The sequence below is a fragment of the Lepidochelys olivacea genome (assembly GCF_965140295.1).
Source record: "Lepidochelys olivacea isolate rLepOli2 genome assembly, chromosome: 9".
Classification (NCBI taxonomy): domain Eukaryota; kingdom Metazoa; phylum Chordata; order Testudines; family Cheloniidae; genus Lepidochelys; species Lepidochelys olivacea.
Genome location: NC_140419.1, coordinates 62,629,142 through 62,648,296, shown reverse-complemented (window position 1 = coordinate 62,648,296; position 19,155 = coordinate 62,629,142). Strand labels below are relative to the sequence as shown.

Here is a 19,155-nt window from a genome sequence, read left to right as displayed (position 1 = left end):
CGTACCAGTAAAAAAAGGTTTTTGCTGGAATAGCTGCATGTACTCCAGGGCTTTTTGCTGGTATAAAAATGTTGTGACAAATCACAGCCCCAACCAACATGATTATACTGGCAAAAGTTTCTCGCCTACCCTGGCCTTAGATTCTCATGCAAGTCTGTCTGTAATTTTCTCTCTCTCTCTCTCTCTCTCTCTCTCTCTCTCGGTATACCTGCTACAGGTAACATGGCTGGTGGAAAGAGTCACAGAAAGCAGGGCTCTGTACTCATTGTATCTTATGTTGCCTTAAAGAGATGTCGGCTGGCTTATTGGCCAGAGCAGTGTTAGCTCCAGTCCTGATTGGCTCAGCCGGCCTGTCACTGAAGTTTGCCAGGTTAGCGTGCCTCCTACTTCAGGACAGGTAAGACTTTTCTATAACAGATCAGACTTCTTAAGGCTACAGTGCACCTGGATTCCTAAGGATTAGCAACGGGCTTGCTTCCGAGTTCTTGAATCCCTTCCAGCTTTGTCCAAACCCCTTTTTTTTTCTTTTTAGTTTTTGGTTTGTAACACATTCAGAAGGGGGGGAAGGGGACTGTAGGAGGGATGAGCAGCAGTGGGCTGGTTCTGAGCACCCCAAATCTTGAAGAAAGTACAGTGTTTACGCAATTAAAACCAGTCAGAATGTCCGGGGAGTCTGCTGAAGACACCTCAGTCTTTGAAGACATCAAACCTGCTATAAGGATCTTGGAAAACCAACATGACCTGGCGCAGGTAAGAGAAAGCCTTAATAGCTCTCATCACACCTCAGTATCCTTATTGATGTGGAATAATGAGGTACTGGCTGTCGATTTTCAGAGGTTGGTTTTCATTATTTGCCACTTTTGTGTTGGTTTTTTTTTTTTAAAAATGTTCAGAGAAAAGCCAGATCAGAATACTTCCACTGAACACAGCCCTCCCCCAGAAATTGCAGCTTGCAAAACAAGCCTAGTCTGGGGAAACAAAAGGCCAGATCCTACGCTGGTGCAAATTGGTGTAGTTCCATTGAAGTCCACAGAACTGCCCTGATATACACCAGATGAGGATCTGGCCCATCAGTGTATAGTTATGAAAATTCCCTTTCTGTGGGTGCTAGACTGGAAAGATTTCAAAGCATGTACTTTCGACAAAGAATCCGTCGGTCACTAGATGATAAAGGTGTGGATCTGATTTTTAAAGGGAAAAAAATTGCAGCTGGATTTTGTTTTGTTTTTGCTGTTTAAATAGACTCCCCGCCCCCACCCCCCTGATTATTAAAATTTTTTGAGGGGGATTTTAGGAAGTGTTGTTTTCTGCCAGGTGTGAAACAAATGGGTAGTGAACAATCCTCTGGAACATAGTTCCAGTCATTTGTTGTATGATCGGAAGAAGCCAGTGTGGAAACATTTAAGTTCTATAGGAGTTTGATTTTCATCTTGGAGAAGCAGTAGGACAGCCCCTCTTGTAAAACAGAGAAGATCACTAAGGAAGGGCTCCAGGAATGGGTACTTTCCTGTAGTTCAGGCTCTTATTTTTCAAATCACACTAGTGGAGACAAGAATGGAATTCTCCTTGAAATTCCCCAGCGCTGCTGCTTCCCTCTGTGAACAGCAAGGCCAGAGATAAAGCAGTGGATAAGCTGCCTGGAAATCAGCCTCCAGCCCCCCTCCCGAGTCACAAGCAAAGATCCCAGACAGAGAAGATTGCTGAAAAGCTCTGGGTGCGGCAACCCCACTCGCTCAGATTGCGGGGCCGGTTGTGAAACACGGGCAGTGTCCTGCCCCACACTGGGGAACCATTTTACAACTGTCGCTGCATTGCCGCCTTGCTCTTTCGAGATGAAATGCAGGAGTCCCAGGGGCGAGCAGTTCCTTCATCTGCCTTTAAGGCAGGTTAGCATCACCCTTCTTCCCCCCATCCAATCCAAGTGGAAATGAGCGAGAGTTTTGGAAATGCCCTTCAAGGAGCTCTTGGAAAGAAGTGAAACCCAGTGGGGCAAATCTCCCCTGGTGTAACTTCCCTGATGTCAGTGGGGCTCTACCAAGGATCAAGTTGTCCCTAAAGAGTGAGCCTTCATGGGAAGGTGAAAGGAACTCTGGGATCTGAATGACTTTGGCTCATGGTTTTGAGGCTTGGATGGGCCACTTCTTGGAGCTGTGTCTCCTGTTAGTGATTTGCCGCCGTTCCCTAGAGCAGCCTGCCTGGTTGCTCCCAGAAGTGGCGCAGAAAGCGAGGAGGTTGGCGTTGCTCTGTGGTGTCTTGCTAAGTCAGAGTGCTAAGTTGGCTAATGATTAACCCTGGGTGCGCGCCTTCCCAGCGCCATCTTGTTGCAGGCGCTGGGAACTAGAATGGATCTATGTGCTCGGCTCTGGGAAGCGGGTGGCAGGAGGGGAGCAGGAAGGCTGTTCCTGGATTTGAAGGGTGATCATGGTCCTTTTAGGACAGGGCATGGTGCGCCATTGCCTTGGACCTGACTTTATATGGGCAGAGAAGGGAGAACCAACAAATAAAATAATTCTTGGTCAAGTGGTCCCCCGAGAGGTTCTGATTCTCACCTCTGGGTCGTGCCAGAATTCTGGCTGGGAATCTGCTAGCTCAGGGCTGCTGGCATTAGAAAAGAGTAAGACAGGAAGTTGCTAGGAGGAGTGGACGCCACTCATGGCCTCTTTGCTGTGACCTGGTGTTCTGGGAACTTTGTTTTTAAAGTCTAGTGAGAGGGACCATTCCCTGCAGCCTTTTCCCTGGGTGGCATGTGCCACCCACAGCCCGCTTTGTGTGTTCTGCTGCTGGCCCTTGCACTGTGCCAGTGATTCCTCTGCTGTCCAGGTGGGAGTGGCGTGCAGCCCATCCATCAGGTCTGTACTCTGCCAACCAGCCAGCAATCCAAACCCACCTCCCCTTGTCTTTAGAGCCCCTGGCAAGGGTGGGCTGGGGAAGTGTGAGAGAATTCAGTGGGCACAGGAGGGAAGGTTGGTGGTGGAAGCTCCAGCTTTCCATACCACCACTACTGCCACCAGCAGTAGAATGTGTGCCATGGCAATGGTCTAGAGGCCAGAAAGAAAAGGGTGCATTTGTGGAGCCGTTTAGACCCCAGCACAGCTGGGAACACACAGGGCAGAGGCCAGGGGTGCCAGCCATGGGGTTGATTTCCCCCTTCCCCTCCATGAGAGTTACTGATGCAATTACCTCAAAGGATTGGGTTAGGTAACAAATGGACTCAGCAATTCGCAGGCTGGCCTGCTGTCACCCTCCAGCAGCAGAATCAGGGTAGGTGCTGCTGCTCCATGTCCCCCTCCAGCAGTGGGACCAGAGGGGGACACAGCAAGCTGGTCTGATCTCCCACTCTGGCAACGGGACGGGGGGAGGGAAAGCAATCTCATCCCTCAGCAATAGGACAAGAGGGGATGTTGTGGGGTGGCCCTGTCTCCTTCTTTGGCCTGGGGATGCCATGGGCAGGCATCAGGACACTGCACAAATGTGCAGGAAGACATGGTCTAGCACTGAGATGGCAGGGGGATGCCGGGTTGGCCCCGTCTCCCGCTCCAGGAGCAGAACCACAGGAGGTGCTATCCCCATCCCTCCCCCACACCTCTGCAGCAGGCTGGGTCCCGCTGGATCCTGGGCTGCCCCTGCTCTCCCACTTGCAAACAGAACCCCTGGCTGCTCCGAGTGCTAAGTCAGCCCAGACTCTGTGATATCCCTCGGCAAACTCCTGGGGAGTTAATCTGAGGCAAGGAACACCCCTGGTGACCCTGAGAGTCCCACAGACAGCTGGAGAGTACTTCAGAGCCAACACCCTGGCTGTTTGTTACCTATGACACATGCTTTCCTCAGTGGTCTGACTGCTGAGGATTTGCACACACACCCCTCCCCCGCACATGCGTACACAGACCTCTCCCCCATCCTTCTCCCAGACACAGCGCATGCATTCACCCCCCCACCCTCCCCGCCCTCCTCCCACACAATGCACATGCACCCGAGAGCACACGCTTAGAATATGGCGGGGTCACATTCTCGTAATTCTCCCCAATCCCCCCCCTTGTTTGTTGCCCCCCACTCCCCATTCAAAGCAGACGGGATGGCTGTGCTGGGGAGAACGAATGAACCATCCTTTACCTCCCTGCAGAGTTGTAGGGAAAGTTGTGTGGTTGCTTGATTTGACTCCTGGCCCCACTGCCATCCAATGGGAGTTCTGGCATTGACTGCAATGAGAACAGGATTTCATCCGTGAAATCATAGCTTTGCACCACAACACACACAGCGATTTCTGCCTTTCTCTTCCCTGAAGAGCTTTTCTGACTTTTACAGGGACAGGCTTGGGCCATGCAGTTCAGATCCTACGGTAAATTTATCTGGTGGGGAGGTGGGTTCATGATTCAGGGCTCCAGTTTGGGGGTCTTGATAGCAATGGGCTAAGAAGTTTGGATCTTGGTTTTGTGCATGTCCCCTTCAGTCCGTGGATGGGCAGTTGGTTTAGGCTTCATTTTGGTTTAGCTCCAACTCTGATCTGTACTGTTACGTCTGATCCCGCATAGCACCAGACATAGCACATAACTTCTGGTGAACTAGAGCACCTCTAACGGGAGAGACAAGTGGGTGTAGCGTGGGGAAGCCCCTTGGATTAAACTCTGAGGCATGTTGAGACGAGGCAGGGCTGTGACTCTGCTGCCTCCGGTCAGTTTCGCCAGCTCCAAGTTCAGGAGAAGGAAGCCCCACCCTAGGTGTGAGCTCAGGAAATCCAGGCTCGGGGATGTGCGGGCGGGGGTTAGCCTTCTCCCCTCACAGCTCAGTGATGTCGGCGGGGACGTGTGCAATGTAGCAGTGCCCATTCCGAAGAGTTTCATGGATTGAGAAAAGGAAAGGCCAGGTTTGTGGGGCTCCTGGAGCAAGCTCTTGCGTTCAAGAACCAAACAAGGATGTGAAGCACAAGGCCCATCATGGTTCTGGGGCAGGTTCTCATCTCAGTCAATGTGAGGCCAGAGAGCAAGACTTTACAAAATGAGGGCCTATTTTAGGCTCCTTGATCCATAGTTGAGCACCCAGATCAGTGCTCTGATTTTCAGTTTTACTTCTCCCACTGACTTCTCTGAGGGTTTGCTGACGCTGCGAGGTCGGGGGTGATTCCAGCTCGAGGAGACATACCTACGCCAGCTCTTATCGATCTATGTTGCTATTTTTAGAATGGTAGCTGCAGTGGCGCAAACAGCATCAGGGGCTAGCTGCCCAGAGTACAGTCCTGTCCAAAAGACAAGGTACATACTCTGGGCAGTTAGCGCCTCGTGCTGCTTGCACCACCATGGCTGCACTCTATCTTTAGTGCACTAACTCAATCAGAGCTAGCGTGGGTATGTCTCCACGAGTCAGGTATCACACCCCAGCTCCAAGTGTAGACACACCCTTGGTTTCAGGAGCTGCTCCAGATCTGCACCGGCGTAAGTGCCACTTCTCCTTTTGATATGGGCTCTCTGGGCTGATTCCTTCTGGCACGATCTTCCAATGCAGAGCCTGGGAAGGAGGCAGGATATTGGCAGTAATTGATTTGCTGTAGTGGAGGAATTCAGGGAAATCTCTCTCCCACACACAGCATTCCCCTCTCATCTATCCGTTCCCTGGCACTAAACATCAGTAATGTCCCAGCCAGGGAATATATGCCCTCCTACCCTCTGTGGGCTGGACTTTGATACCTGTATACAGGACACTTTTTGGCACTTTCCTTAGTAAGGACAAAGCATGGGCTTCCTGTGATATTCATGGCATACACACAAGGAAGTTGGATAAAAACAGCAGTACTCTTGCTGGAAGATTGGAACCTAACGTGGCTTTATTTCTTAGAATTCAGAATGTTAACACAATCCCCCCTCGTCCCCCCCTCAAAAACAGCGAGAGACAAAGCAGACTGCTCCCCTAAGGCAGAGAGGCATAACTCACCTGTCCTTGCTCTGGACTGGCTGTCTGCAAAGTGCTGACTGACTCTGATCACAGACTTTCTTACAGAGCCGCCTGCCTGCAAGCAGGACCAAGAAAACCCGAGAGAATTTAAAGTGATCGATCCCAGTTTTAAGACCAGACTTCCAACACCCCACATTTCCCAGGACTCTGGGGCTTGCGTTATGGTTTGCTGACTGTAGACCTGATCCAGTGCCTGTTGAAGTCAGTGGAAAGATGCCTGTTGACTTCAGCAGGCTATGTTACAGTGCCCTAGTTACCTCCCGTGTCCATTTTGAGGGAGTGCCATCAGAGAGACCACCTCCAGTGGACCCCCAACCTGGGAAATCCGAGTCAGTCAACTTGTGAGAATGCAGCTCTGTTGGGAGTTGGGGTGCCCTGTAGTTGCAAGCCCCCAGGAGCCTCATGAATGTGCATACATGGGGCACCTTGATAGTCCTCTGCTTGCCCGCTCGGTACCCTGCAGCTCGTGAGGACAGGGATGGAGCCACCCTGATGCCACAAGCTGAACCACAGCCAGCTGGGCTAACTTAAGATTTCCCAGCCTGGCTCGCTTGCTGCCAAGAGCCAGCCAAGAGTTCATCAATTTCACTGAGCAGAAGACAGGCTGTGACTCCAGCTGCTGACTGTACCCTGTACCCCCCCCCCGCCCCTGTGGCCTTTTGTTTTCATAGGCACGCAGCCGCGGTCAGGGCAGGATCCCTAGGGGCAATAGCAGCAGTTTCATAGAGCTATAAAGACCGGGCTGATCCTGGATCCAGAAGGCATCCCAGGGGCTTTTCGGAGCCAAAAGGGGCCCTTTGCAGGAGGAGGCTCAGGTTGGCTGGAGGAGGGGAGGAATTTTGTGAGCTGGCACGTGAGCGGAGTAGCTCTGCCTGCTGTCTGTAGTGATGGCAGCTCCTGTCCAGCCTGTCTGTTATTCCAGGGGTTCCTGCATTGCACAATTGGGAGCCTCTTTCAAAGCCAGGCTGGCAAACACAGGCATCAGCCCTTGATTAGTTTGTTCTTTGATCTCAATCAAGCGAGGAGTTTGCTTCTCTCCCTCCCCACATTGCTCTTCATTAAGTGGTCATAACCCAAGCGTTAAGATGATTAGCCAGCTGGACTCAAGGTTACTAATCAAGGGAGCTACCAAGGAACCACCAAGGCAAACAGCTAGTGTGTCTCTGCTTGTTTTAAATTTAATCTTTTCACCCTCTCTCCTCAGCAGCATCTGGTATCAGCTGTGGCTGAGCAGCACAGAATGGCTGCCACATCCCCTTTCAAAACATCTTGCTCCTGGCTATTTCTGTCACTGTGGAGCTCTAACCAATCAAATCTCAGTGCTGCCAGCCATCCGGGATGCTGCAGAACAGTCTAAGTCTTGGACCATTTAGCCTATATTCCTGTCTCCACTTTAACAGGAACGTTGGATTTCCCATGCTGGGTCAGACCCCTGGGCAATCAAACCCAGTGGGTAAGTCTACACTGCAAAAAAACCGCATCTTAGAGTCCAGGTTTGTAGGTGTTCCTGTTCAGACTGGACTTCAGGCTCTGAGACCCCTTCCTCAGGTTTCAGAGCCCAATCTCCAGCCCAAATGGGAACATCTACACTGCTAATTATAGTGCCAAAGCACGAGCCCGAGTCTGTAGACCTGGGCTCTGACGCTCACTGCCATGGGTGGATTTTTTTATACCTCATGTCTCTTCCCCAATGATCCAGAGGCATGTGAGACGCAGAAAGGGTGGCCTAGTGGATATGACCCCACACTAGTATATAGAAGCTGTGGGTTCAGTTCCAGTGTGACTTTGGACTCATCACTTCAGCTCCATGGGCCTCAGTTTCCCCATCTATACAATAGGGATCATGCGTCCCTTCATCAAAGGGATGTTTTGAAGACAAAATGCATTAATGAGTGTCAGTTGCTCAGACACCATGGCCTTATGAGGGCCAGAGAAGTACTTAGATCTACAAATTCCCAGTTAACCATGCGATACTGTGTATGTGGAGAGAAGGGCCATGGGCATGAAATTCTCAGCCTAGTGATAAAGTCTTCCAGCCTCAGTATCAGGCTCTGAGATTTCCCAGGACAGGATGTCCCATGAGGCAGCCATCTGTGTGGAGAAACACTTCTGTTTATTAGTTCTAAGTGAGGAAGAGAGAGAGTTCAAAGTTGTCTCAGGGTGGTAGCTGAATAAATGGGAGTTTCGGAGATCCTTGCTTCAGGAGAAGGGGGTTTTCTGAGCTACTTGATGGGAGTTTATTAAAAAGGTTACTCCCAGTGAATGAGTCACCAGGGCAATAATAGACCCAAGATGATCGTTAAGACAGCATCTCAGAGCGTGCAAAACTAGTCTTTCCTATGGTCTTCTCTCCTGACAGGGGACAGAAGCTAGTTTTCATGTATTAGGATCTCTCTAGCTGTGGCCTGTTTTTTCCATCGGAAAGTTTTGTCCTTGAAAAGCAGCTTTTTGATCCCCGTGGAAGTTATTGCAAAAAATGTTGGAATCAGTCTACGTTTTCTGATTTTTTTTTTTTAAATCCCAACCAAAAAAAAAACTCATTTTGATTTTTATTTGAATGGAACCAAACCATTTTTGATGCTCTAATTTTGTCCCCCCAGCCCCCGTTTGCCTTTTCCCAGTTCAACAAAAAAAGGGGGAGAAAAGGGAGAAGGCGGTCAAAATATAAATGAGAAAATCTGATATTTTTCATTCCCGCTTGAATCAGACAGAATCAAAGGGGAACTCTTTTGTTTTAAATCAAATGGTCATCTGACCCAAAAAAACAAAACCGTTGGTGGAAAATTTCAAACAATGAAAATTGTTTCTTTTGTTTGAATGGTTTTGAGGGGAAGAAATGCTGGTTTCCAACCAGTTCAAGTTGTCAGCAAGGTGGCACTGAGTGATGGGCTGTGCCCAGAGCATCAGATCTGAGCTCCTGTGAACTTGGCTCAGGGTCCAGATCCCCATTCAGAACTCATGGCTTGAGCCCATCTCTAGTGACCACCCCCATCTGTACTCAGTGCAATGGAGCCTGTGGGGAAAAGAGTCAGGGAGCCCCTCTCCTACCCCCATCCAGCAACACAGCAGGCTTGTGAACTCGTGGAGAAGAGCCAGTTCTTTTGCAACCCCAGGTGTGGCCTGCGGACAGTGGGGCATGGCCATGCACAATCCCAGCAGCTGTGGTGTGCAGCCTATGCCAGCGGGGGAAGAAAGGCTCAGCAAAGCGCTCCGTGCTCTTCCCTCACCCACCAGCCATCCCTGTGCTGGCAGAACAGCTGCATTTATCTCACTTGATCAATTCCCTGCCACTGCAGGGGCCCTGAGTGCTAGGGGGCCTGGGTCCCTCCTATTCTCTGCCTGTGGCCCCAAATAATTGAGTCTCCTGGGGGCTGATACTTTGGTTTAATTTTGGCCAATGGGCTTGATATGCTTGGGTGGCATTAGTGGCCTGTTATAGACAAGTCCGACTGGATCCTCTGGAGGTCCCTCTGGCCTTAAAATCCACTGCCCCTTCCCAGCAGCTAGCACCCACAATATCTGGGCCTTTGTAATTAATAGCAAGCACTCCCCATTCCAAGTTCTCTGGGAATCCACACGTAGACAGCTCAGGTCACTCCCTTAGCAATCTGCTTTGGCTGGCCCTGCTCTTTCCTCTTCTCCTTGCTGTGGTTTACACCATAAATGACCTGCCAATGTGGATCAGATGCTTGGCAGACAATTCGGGAGACCTCTGTTTACACCCCAGGACAGGTAGATCATGACAAGCTCCCTGCTCCGCTACTCAGTGCCTCACCTCTGCCATCTCTATGTGCATCTACACTGCAATGTAAGCCCAGGCTTAGCACAACTCAAGTAGCAGACCCTGGGTTTGTTATCCTGGGGCTTGTGCATCTTAACTGATTTGTAACCACAGGTTAGGAATTGTTGAATCCTGGGTCCCAACCTGCAGCTTCAGTGTCTGTACTGCATCATGTGGGTCTGAGTCTATCCACCCATATCCCAGACTTCCTAGCGCCCTCCCAAAATGTGGCCACTCTAGCCCTTTGGTCATGATGCAATGTGGTAAAATTTGATTGTCTAGAGGACATGGAAAGTCAGCCCGTGGGATTGTGAAATACTTTTGGCAGGCTCTCAGCACCCGAGTCCAGTGGGACTGCGTCTACACTGCAAAGTGATAGGGCTTGAACCCTGGGTCCTGGCATGTCTCAGGCTCAGACCCTCCACTCCCACAAAGTCCTGGGCTAGCACAATTTGCGTGTAGATGGAAGGAGCGTTAGGCTTGAGCCTGAGTTCAAACTCTGGGCTTATACTGTAGTGCAGACATACCTTAAGAGTGAGAGGGAATGTTAGTCCCCATATTTTCTTCAGCCCTTGGTCTCCCTGCTGAGAACACAAGATGGATGGTGGTTTTGGTGATGTGACTAGAGACCGAGCCCCCAGAAATCAGCCTGAGACACAGAGTCACGTAGGTCATTGACACACCTCAGATGATACCTGCAGGTGATCTCTACCACCCTGGGCTGGGTTTGAACTGGTGGTAGGTAAGAAGCTCCATATCTCCTTGCCGATTTCCTAAGACACCCAGCCCCCTTCCTCTTCCTTTGTCCCCATTGCATGCTGGGCTTGGGCCTGATCCTGATCCTTGTCAGGAGTTTTGCCATTGCCTCGCACAGGAGCAGGGTTGAGCCCTCTGATTGTGCAAGGAGCCCCCCTTTGATTTCCTTGTGGCCTGATGTAATTCTTTGCTCCTGCCCGGATCCTGCAGTGAAATCAGCTGTGTCTGGGCCCCTGCCAAGAGGAGTGAGATCATGTGAAAAGGGCTCAGGTTTCCATGCTCAGGCAAAGCTTCTAGGAGGAAGTGAACACGTAGCCATGGGAGGTGAGGATGGAGTTTAATGCCTTCCATGCTGAACAGCAGATGGGTCCTGTGCCTCTTCCTACTCTGCCTTGACGGCTCTGATCATCTGGATGGAGGTTCTAGGGGACACCAGTGAGGGCATGAAGGGGTTAATGATCCTGGGTTAAAATGAAGTGGTTCAGATTGTACCAAGCTAGTGGCAATTACCAGTGGATTATAGGAATGATCGAGGGAATTCAATGGCTTGTGCTGGCCACTTAGCTAAAGAGCCAGATTCCACCCAGTATAAGTCCAGCGTCACTCCCCAGCCATCAGTGTCAGAGTAACTAGTGTCACTCTGGATTTACATTTATGTAAGTGATGGCAAAGGCTCAATGTCTACGTAGCAGCTGGGAGATGTAAATTCAAGCTCTGGTAGACGGATACACGCTAGCTCTGTTTGAGCCAGTGCCTAAGTATAGCAGTGTGACCGTATGCACTTGGGGGGGTTGGACGGGATTGGGCTTGGGTGGGTAGCCAGTGTCGCCACTTGTAGGCAGTAGCTTGAGTGGAACTAGTGCTTGAGCATCTACCTGCAGCAGAATTTACCTCTCAGCAGCTGTGTAGACGTACTCTAGGAGACACCCGCCTGTCTTATTAACCTCTTCCCTGCTGTTAGCCCGTGCCGCGGCATGCCTGCTGTCAGATGACGCCAGTGGGATCTGTGCCCATTTATCGCACGCTGGGAGCTTGGGGCTGCACTGTCAGAGTGAGGTCCATGGGTGTATGGTACCCAGGGCGCTGATCATGACTGAATGGGGCAGTAGGAGACCAGAGGTTGGTGTGACGGGTTGGGTCACAGAAACCCCTTGGGGACTGCCCCCTGATGTGTTGAGACTACCCCGGAGCCTGTTTTCCCTGGCAGCTTGGGACTTCAGTGCCCTGCCTGGTTGTGCCAGACACGCTAGCCTGCAACAAACACAGACCCAGGTCTGAACCTGGTCCCCCAAAAGCTGCAGGCTTAATTGAAAACAGCTTAAGAAATGCTCCTGTCTTCAGCATTCAGATACCCAGCTCCCAATGGGATCCAAACCCCAAATAAATCCGTTTTACCCTGTATAAAGCTTATACAGGGTAAACGCATAAATTGTTTGCCCTCTATAACACCGATAGAGAGAGATGCACAGCTCTTTGCCCCACCCCAGGTATTAATACATACTCTGGGTTAATTAATAAGTAAAAAGTGATTTTATTAAATACAGAAAGCAGGATTTAAGTGATTCCAAGTAACAACAGACAGAACAAAGTGAATTGCCAAGAAAAATAAAATAAAACATGCAAGTGTAAGCCTAATTCAGTAAGAAAGCTGAATATAGATAAAATCTCACCCTCAGAGATGTTTCAGTAAGCTTCTATCACAGACTGGACCCCTTCCTAGTCTGGGCACAGTCCTTTCCCTGGTACATTCCTTGTTCCAGCTCAGGTGGTAGCTAGGGGATTTCTCATGACTGCAGCCCCCTTTGTTCTGTTTCACCGCCTTCTATATCTTTTGCACAAGGTGGGAATCCTTTGTCCCTCTCTGGGTTCCCATCCCTCCTTCTAAATGGAAAAGCACCAGGTTAAAGATGGATTCCAGTTCAGGTGACATGATCACATAGCATGGTAAGACTTCATTACCCACTTGGCAGCAGCCTCTGTAGTCAATTGTCCTGGGTACTGGGAGCCATCAAGATTCCAAACCACCATTAATGGCCCACGCTTTGCATAATTACAATAGGCCCTCAGAGTTATATTTCATATTTCTAGTTTCAGATACAAGAATGATACATACATACAAATAGGATGACCACACTTAGTAGATTATAAGCTTTGCAATGATACCTTACAAGAGACCTTTTGCATGAAGCATATTCCAGTTAAATTATATTCACACTCATTAGCATATTTTTATAAAATCATATAGAGTGCAACGTCACAGTTGGGTTTGATGATCTCCCTCGGTAGTCATTTCTCCAGAGCTAGAAATACATGCAGTGAAATGTATAGCACCAAACAACAGCAGTAGGGTAACAGCAAGCCCCTGATGTGTTGAGGTGTGGTTGGGTGCTTCACTCAGGCTGACTGTGCTATGGAGGGACCATTCTCACTCTCAAGGGGAAGTCAGCACCTCTGTTTGCTCTGCAGTCATGCATGGATGGCCTTGAGCAGCTCTCTGGCACCTGATCTGACCCACGTTGAAGTAAATGGAAAGGGCCCCATGCCCTGTGTGAGGGAAGGACTCTGTGACAGGGTACAAAGGGGACTAAAGGAGAAAGCCCTCAGTGCTCTGAGATATCCCCTAGTGACTCCATGGGAAATAAGGCTGAGCAAGTGATGGAATTTTTGGTTCAGGGGCTGAAATGAAAAGAAACAATTGGAAACCTGATTCAGTTGGAAGAAAAAAATTTCAATGTTTTTGGTCAAATTAAAAAAATTCCATTTTGAATTGAGTGAAATGTTTCAAGTAGCCCCAAGAGAAAATTTCTTCAAGTTTTCCACTTTGTTTTGGATGTTGTATGCCTTTTTTTCCCTTTAAAACCAGCCAAATTTAAAATCAAAACAGCATTCTGAGTTGAAAAGTCAATACAAAATGGTTTGACTCTTCTGCGATTTTTTTTTCCCCAACCAAAACTATTTGTGGAATTTGACCTGAATTCAGCAAATAGTTTTGGACTCCAGAAAATTCATTTTTTGGTTTAAAATCCCCAATTTGTTGAAAAAAATACATCCAGCTCTAGTGGGAAGCTTGCTCCTGAATTCTGTCCAGTCCATCTGATGCTCCAAGCTCCCTCAGTGTGGCCCCTATGACTGCAGTGCTTGGAGCTCCCTTTGGCCCCACCTAAGCTGATCTGAGCTCCCCTTGTCTGATCCATTCTGAGTCTCGCTTCCCCTGCTGCTTGGAGCGTGCCCCTTTCACTCCACAAGGAGGTCTGGGGTTGTGAAATGTGGGTCAGAAAGGAGCAGATGCGGTAGCAGGAAGGAGTTCAAGGAAATGAAATGGCGCTGGAACAAGATGTTCTCAGGTTGTTTCCTTGGCTGCCGGGCTGAGCCATTATTGGCACTCCAGATCAAGGCACCTGATAACGGGCTTTCCCAGGACCTTTTCACAAAAGCCGTGTGCAAGGTGTCACTGATCAGCCGATGACTTCAGCGCACAAGGAGCTGGCTGGTCCTTCACCACTGTAAATAATGAGGCAAGTTTGGCCTCAACCACTTGATCCTGTCCCAGCTTTCACAAACCATTTTGTAGTCTTTCCCCACCAGTATCTACATTAAGTGTGCTGGGCACTGCTGGCTGTTCATGGGGTTTGACAGCTCCAGCTGCCTCTGCCCTCAGGGGATGGTTCACGGGACTGTATTTTAGTAAGGAATAGATTGCAGGCTTTCTGGGATAAGGACCAATTTCTTTTGTCCTGGGTTTGTACGGGTCCCATCGGTGCTATGGTAATACAAAATAATCTCTATAAATGAATGCACGTTATACAGAATGTTATGCCACCACACACTGTACCGGGCAGTTGGATGAGGCTGTGGATGAAATTAATTAATGGGACAGCCCCATTTTCAAGGTTCTGTCTGGCTTGAAGGGCAGTTGAAGAGTCACCGGTGTAGTTCAGAGGTCTTGACGCCTCAGCGTTGCATCAATTAGTGATACCATTGCATTGCCACATCCTGACATAACGTGGCCATTTGCTGAGGCAATGGAAAATTAGATTTACACTCATTAGCTAGATAAACTAGTGATTCATAATGATTTGTAAGGGCCAAATGCTGCCTTTAGTTACACCTAAGTACTCCACTAGTGCTGGGTGGTTTGCTTAGCCCCAGCATTCCCATTGGAATCACAGATTTGCACCTGTGTAAATAGGAGCAGAATTTGGCCAGTGGGAGTCATTTCCACAGAATCGCTGTCTCAGTCATTTATTTGTAAATACCATTTAATCTGCTAAAGTACTTGGCACTATTGATCAAAATATGTGTGACTCTGTGTGTGCTCACTGGCTGAGAAAGCAGGGATGTAGGTCGCACAAGGCCTGACACCGTGCTGTAGAAACATGCATGCGTCTGAGATCGGCGTGTGCATAGTGTTACCATGATATGCCATAGATGGGTAAATTTCATACGTCGTGTGGTGCTGGAAGCTTTTGTGAGATGTTGCATTTCCCATATGTGCTGGAGCAGATCCTGACTGTGCAGAGATGGGAACAAAGACCTGGGAAGGGATGGAAGAACCAGGCTGCCTGTTATCTGCCAACGCAAATTGAGACTTGCGTTTTATTTTGCTGTACTGGGCAAATGTTTATGGGCCTTATTCTCCTCTCATGCTGGTGTAGATCAGGAACAAAGGTTGGCAGAAAATGTTTTTCCCATCCTGTGAATGTTTTCAGGTTTTTGGAAACATTTCCCGTGGAAGGAAAAGTCAAAAGTTTGAAAGTTTTTATGAACTGAAAAATCTTAGAAAAAATTGGTTCAGGTCAAGTGAAGTGTTTCATTCTGATCATTTCAAAATGTTTCATTTTGCTTCCAATCATTTAATGTTTTTTGTTACTATTCTTAGCTAAAATTTCAAAGTGAAGTCATTTTGCACTGGAAAAGTGAAAAGATTTGTTTAGAAAATGGCAAAACAGCAAATTTTGACAAATTTGAAACTTTTCAAGTGGAAGCGTTAGTCAGAACTGACCCTTTCCTGCAAAATGGTTCAGTTTCCACAAATTGGGACGTTGTTTTTTTTAATGAAAAACTGTTTTGTCGGAAATGCCCAGCCAGCTGTAATTAGGCGTAAATCCTGTAAAAGGGATGGATTTAAACAGAAGGAGAATCAGGCCCAGGAGTTCAGATCTGAGCCAGCCCTTATAAGAAGGAGGAGAGTGGGTATGATTTCCATGGGGAAAGAATTGAGATCCTGTTCATTCAGCACAATGAATGTAGTCTATTCATATTCAAATATCACCAAGCCATATACACTTGTGCAATTGGTATGTGGCAAACCTGGCTCTCTTTCTGTAAATATGGACAGCCCCATGCACAGAGGGGCTGGTGCAGTTCTGCTGTGTCCCACCTCAAGGGCTCCCAGTGCCACAGGAAAAGCATGGAGAGTCCGAGAAGTTCCTGAAAGCTCCAGCATCCGCTTCATAAGAAAAGCCATGAACTCCTGCTCCATCCTAGCATTCCCCTTGCAACAATGCTTCATAGGAAACTGCTGCCTTTCCCTGCAGGCTGGCTACAGCGCTGCAGGAGCACGTGACAGGAGGATGAACTACACTGCATTAAGGCTCTTACCGTAGTTCACTACAGGCCTGGATCCAACGCTTACTGAAGTCCGCGGGAGCCTTTCTGTTGATTTCAATGGACTTTGGATCAAGCTGTAGCTGGGGGTTGACGGGAGGAAGCAGAAGAAGGCTTGAGATGTGGCAGTTTTAAACCCCCTCTCCCCTCCCCTTCCATCGCCCCAGGAACCTTCCCTTTCTGGCCCCTTTCAGGCCACCTTTCCAATGCAAATACTAGTCAGCAGCTATGGAATTTTGTTTGTACTCCCAGTTTGCAAAGTTGGAGCTGGCAGAGGCTGTTGGGTCACTAATCATGCCTGAAAAAGGCAACCAGGCTCATGGGGAGGAGGAGACAAGGGGCCGTTGGAGCTTAGCTACCTGGAAGAGCTAAAGGAGGAGGAAAGTTCAGACAGAAAAGGCAGTGCAGTATATATGGTGACAGCTGTCGAGAAGCGGCAGGGGCAGATTCTGGTCTCAGTTACACCAGTGTGAATCCAGGGAAGAATCCATATTTGGCCTGAGATCAGAATCTGGCCTCCCCGTGAGCTTCCCCCACCTACTGTTTATATCAGATTAATCCCTCCACCAAGAACTACTTTTCAGAGTGGAAGGACATGCTACATGACTCCCACCGAAAACCTGCCTTTCAAAACAGGTGTTAAAAAAGTAAATACTTTTCCAACGAGGCAGCCCTACCGGAGCAGAGGCAGTGCAGTCTAGTGGGCAGGCCACTGGCTGGGATGTCAGGAGACATTCTGGGGTTCTGTTCTGGACTGTGCTCGTGGGAAAGTTTCTGTATGTTTTGGTTCTCTGCCCAGCCTGGGTCTGTCTGTTTAGACTAAGTTCTTGGGGGCAGGAGCTATCTGTCACAGTGTGCGCGTACAGCCCCCAACATGATGGGGCCCTGGTCTTGGTGCGGGCTGAAAAATAACTAATAACAGGAGCGTGGTAGGCTCCAGCTGGCTGCAGTGCTTTAGCAGTCCCTGTCGCAGGTAGTTGAAGGCATCGAAGGCTTTGACCTCATGCATCTCAGTGCATCTGCACCAATGCTCTGCTAATATGTGCTCTACCAGGGCTTGGGGCAGAGAAGATGCCAGCTGACTTGGGTGGGCCAGGGATCAGGCTCTTAATGACCTATACTAGCTAACAAATTACAAGAGCCTGAATTTACATTGGAAACGATTCCTTTGGAAAGTCTGAGCTGTGATTTCCTGCCTTCCCAAATGCAGGCCTCCTGGGGATCCAAGTATTGACCCAGGTTAACGCTATGGTTCCTCCTGAGAGGCTTAGCCTGGGGAGCGATAAATTCTGAGACTGCTTCACTGCCTGTCTGCCAACTCCCTCAGCTGTCTATTCTGCACAAGAAGTATTGTTTGTTAGCTCTGGAGGACCAGCGCAGAAGCATTTGCAGTTGTGCTGTGTGTGTCAGGAGAGATATCTTCCACAGTGAGATGAGAGAAGATACTGTAGATCAGGGCAATAACAGATCTGGAGCAGGGTTGCTGCTAAGAAAGGGCCCAAATAACCAGACCTGGAGTTGTCCAGGAATCATAAGGGTGGGGAAAAAAGGTTGCTTAACAAACCCTGCATTAAAAGATTGCTCTAGTTCCAGCAGGAGTTAATTTAGGGGAGCCCCAGGGCCTGTGCTACACAAGAGGTCAGAGTAGATTGTCACAGAAGTCCCTTTTGGCCTTATAATCTATGAATAATGTTGGACAGGTAGGGAGTCCTCTTCAACTTGGGGATAGCAGAGTCTGCAGTTGCACTAATGTCTGATGGGGGTGCCCCTCAGTCCGGTCACTTATCTGGAATATTTCATTCAGAAGACTAGGTTGTTTTCCATAGATACAGACTCCATCAATGGCAACAGCTCAGGTTCAGTACAGCTATGCGTAACACAGAACAAGAGCTCGATCCAAGGCCAGGGCCTGTAGTGCTGCTAAGGGAGGTCTTACCATGACAGTTATGGATTCACGGTTGTTTCTGCTCCCTTTCCCAAAGCCCCAGTCAAATGTGTCCTCTCATTTTCTGTTTGGTAGACGCTGGAGCTTGGACCTAGGGTTTAGAGCTTGGATTTAGATTGGGTCTTCTCTGTGCACCAGCCTCAGCGAAGCGAGCAGCGGATTTCTGAAAAATAGTGTTGATTAGGAAATTTCCCCCATCCTGCCTGCAAAAGCTGAACACCTCTGCCCAACTTCAGGCTTTTGAGGGGTTTTCTCAGGCTCTCCGGGTTTGCATGCACGAGTTTTCTACCATCGCCAACTAAATCAGGGGAGCCAATGCCTTTGCAGACACTCCATAAACTTTGTTGCAGGACATAAATGTGTGCGGTTTACCCTGAAACTTTGACCCAGATCTTCAAAGATATTTAGGCTCCTAACTCCCAAACCTGGAACAAACCTATATAAGGTGCCCATCCTAGGGATTACAACCATGTTATCTACCTCCAGTTAAGTGGCAATCCATTAACTCAAGGTAGAAAGCTGTAGTGTGGTCATAACCCCAGGGGCCTTGTGTACGCTAGGGAACAATGTGATTTTTTTATATTGAGTTAGCAACCCTGAGGTAGGTAACCCCACTGGAATCCCCACTTAGCACATAGTGCAGACACAGTTTAACACCTGTAAAGTTGTGCTAGCTGGCTGGGGTTGATACTAAGTGGAGGCTGTAGTGGAGAGACACCGATTTATGCCAGCTGAGAATTTGACCCATTAACTTCAATGGAACTGTGGCCAGTTTGCACCAGCTGGGGATCTGGGTGCATTGATTGCCTTGGAGCTATGATGATACACACTGGCTGAGTATTTGGCCCTCTGTTTGTGTGTGTGTGGAGTTGCTTGAAAGGAATCTCAGACTTTTCTCCTAGTAGGCCGGGCTGCCTGTGCTATCACTAATTCTTATACTCAGAGAGTTCTAGAACAAATGAGGCAACAAACAGAAACTGACTTCAGTTGAGGTCAATATCAAGACTGAATGATCAGAGATGCAAATATTTGTACAGGTCAATATTTAACTAAAGGGACAATAAATGCTGATACGGAACCAAATCTGTATATAAATACATTCTATTTATAACACACATTTTTA

General features: G+C 48.7%; 1 protein-coding gene across 2 annotated transcripts in view; it reads left to right on the top strand.

Moving 5' to 3' along the window:
* Positions 1 to 582: 582 nt before the first annotated feature.
* Positions 583 to 19,155, top strand: part of LOC311526743 (Krueppel-like factor 5) — a gene marked incomplete at its 5' end in the record, with an annotated part of 46,241 nt that continues 27,668 nt past the window's right edge. For both annotated transcript variants that reach the window (XM_084640089.1, XM_084640088.1), the window contains one exon: positions 583 to 750. In XM_084640089.1, the coding sequence (XP_084496215.1) occupies positions 583 to 750 (168 nt within the window). The remainder of the gene's footprint in view (positions 751 to 19,155) is intronic.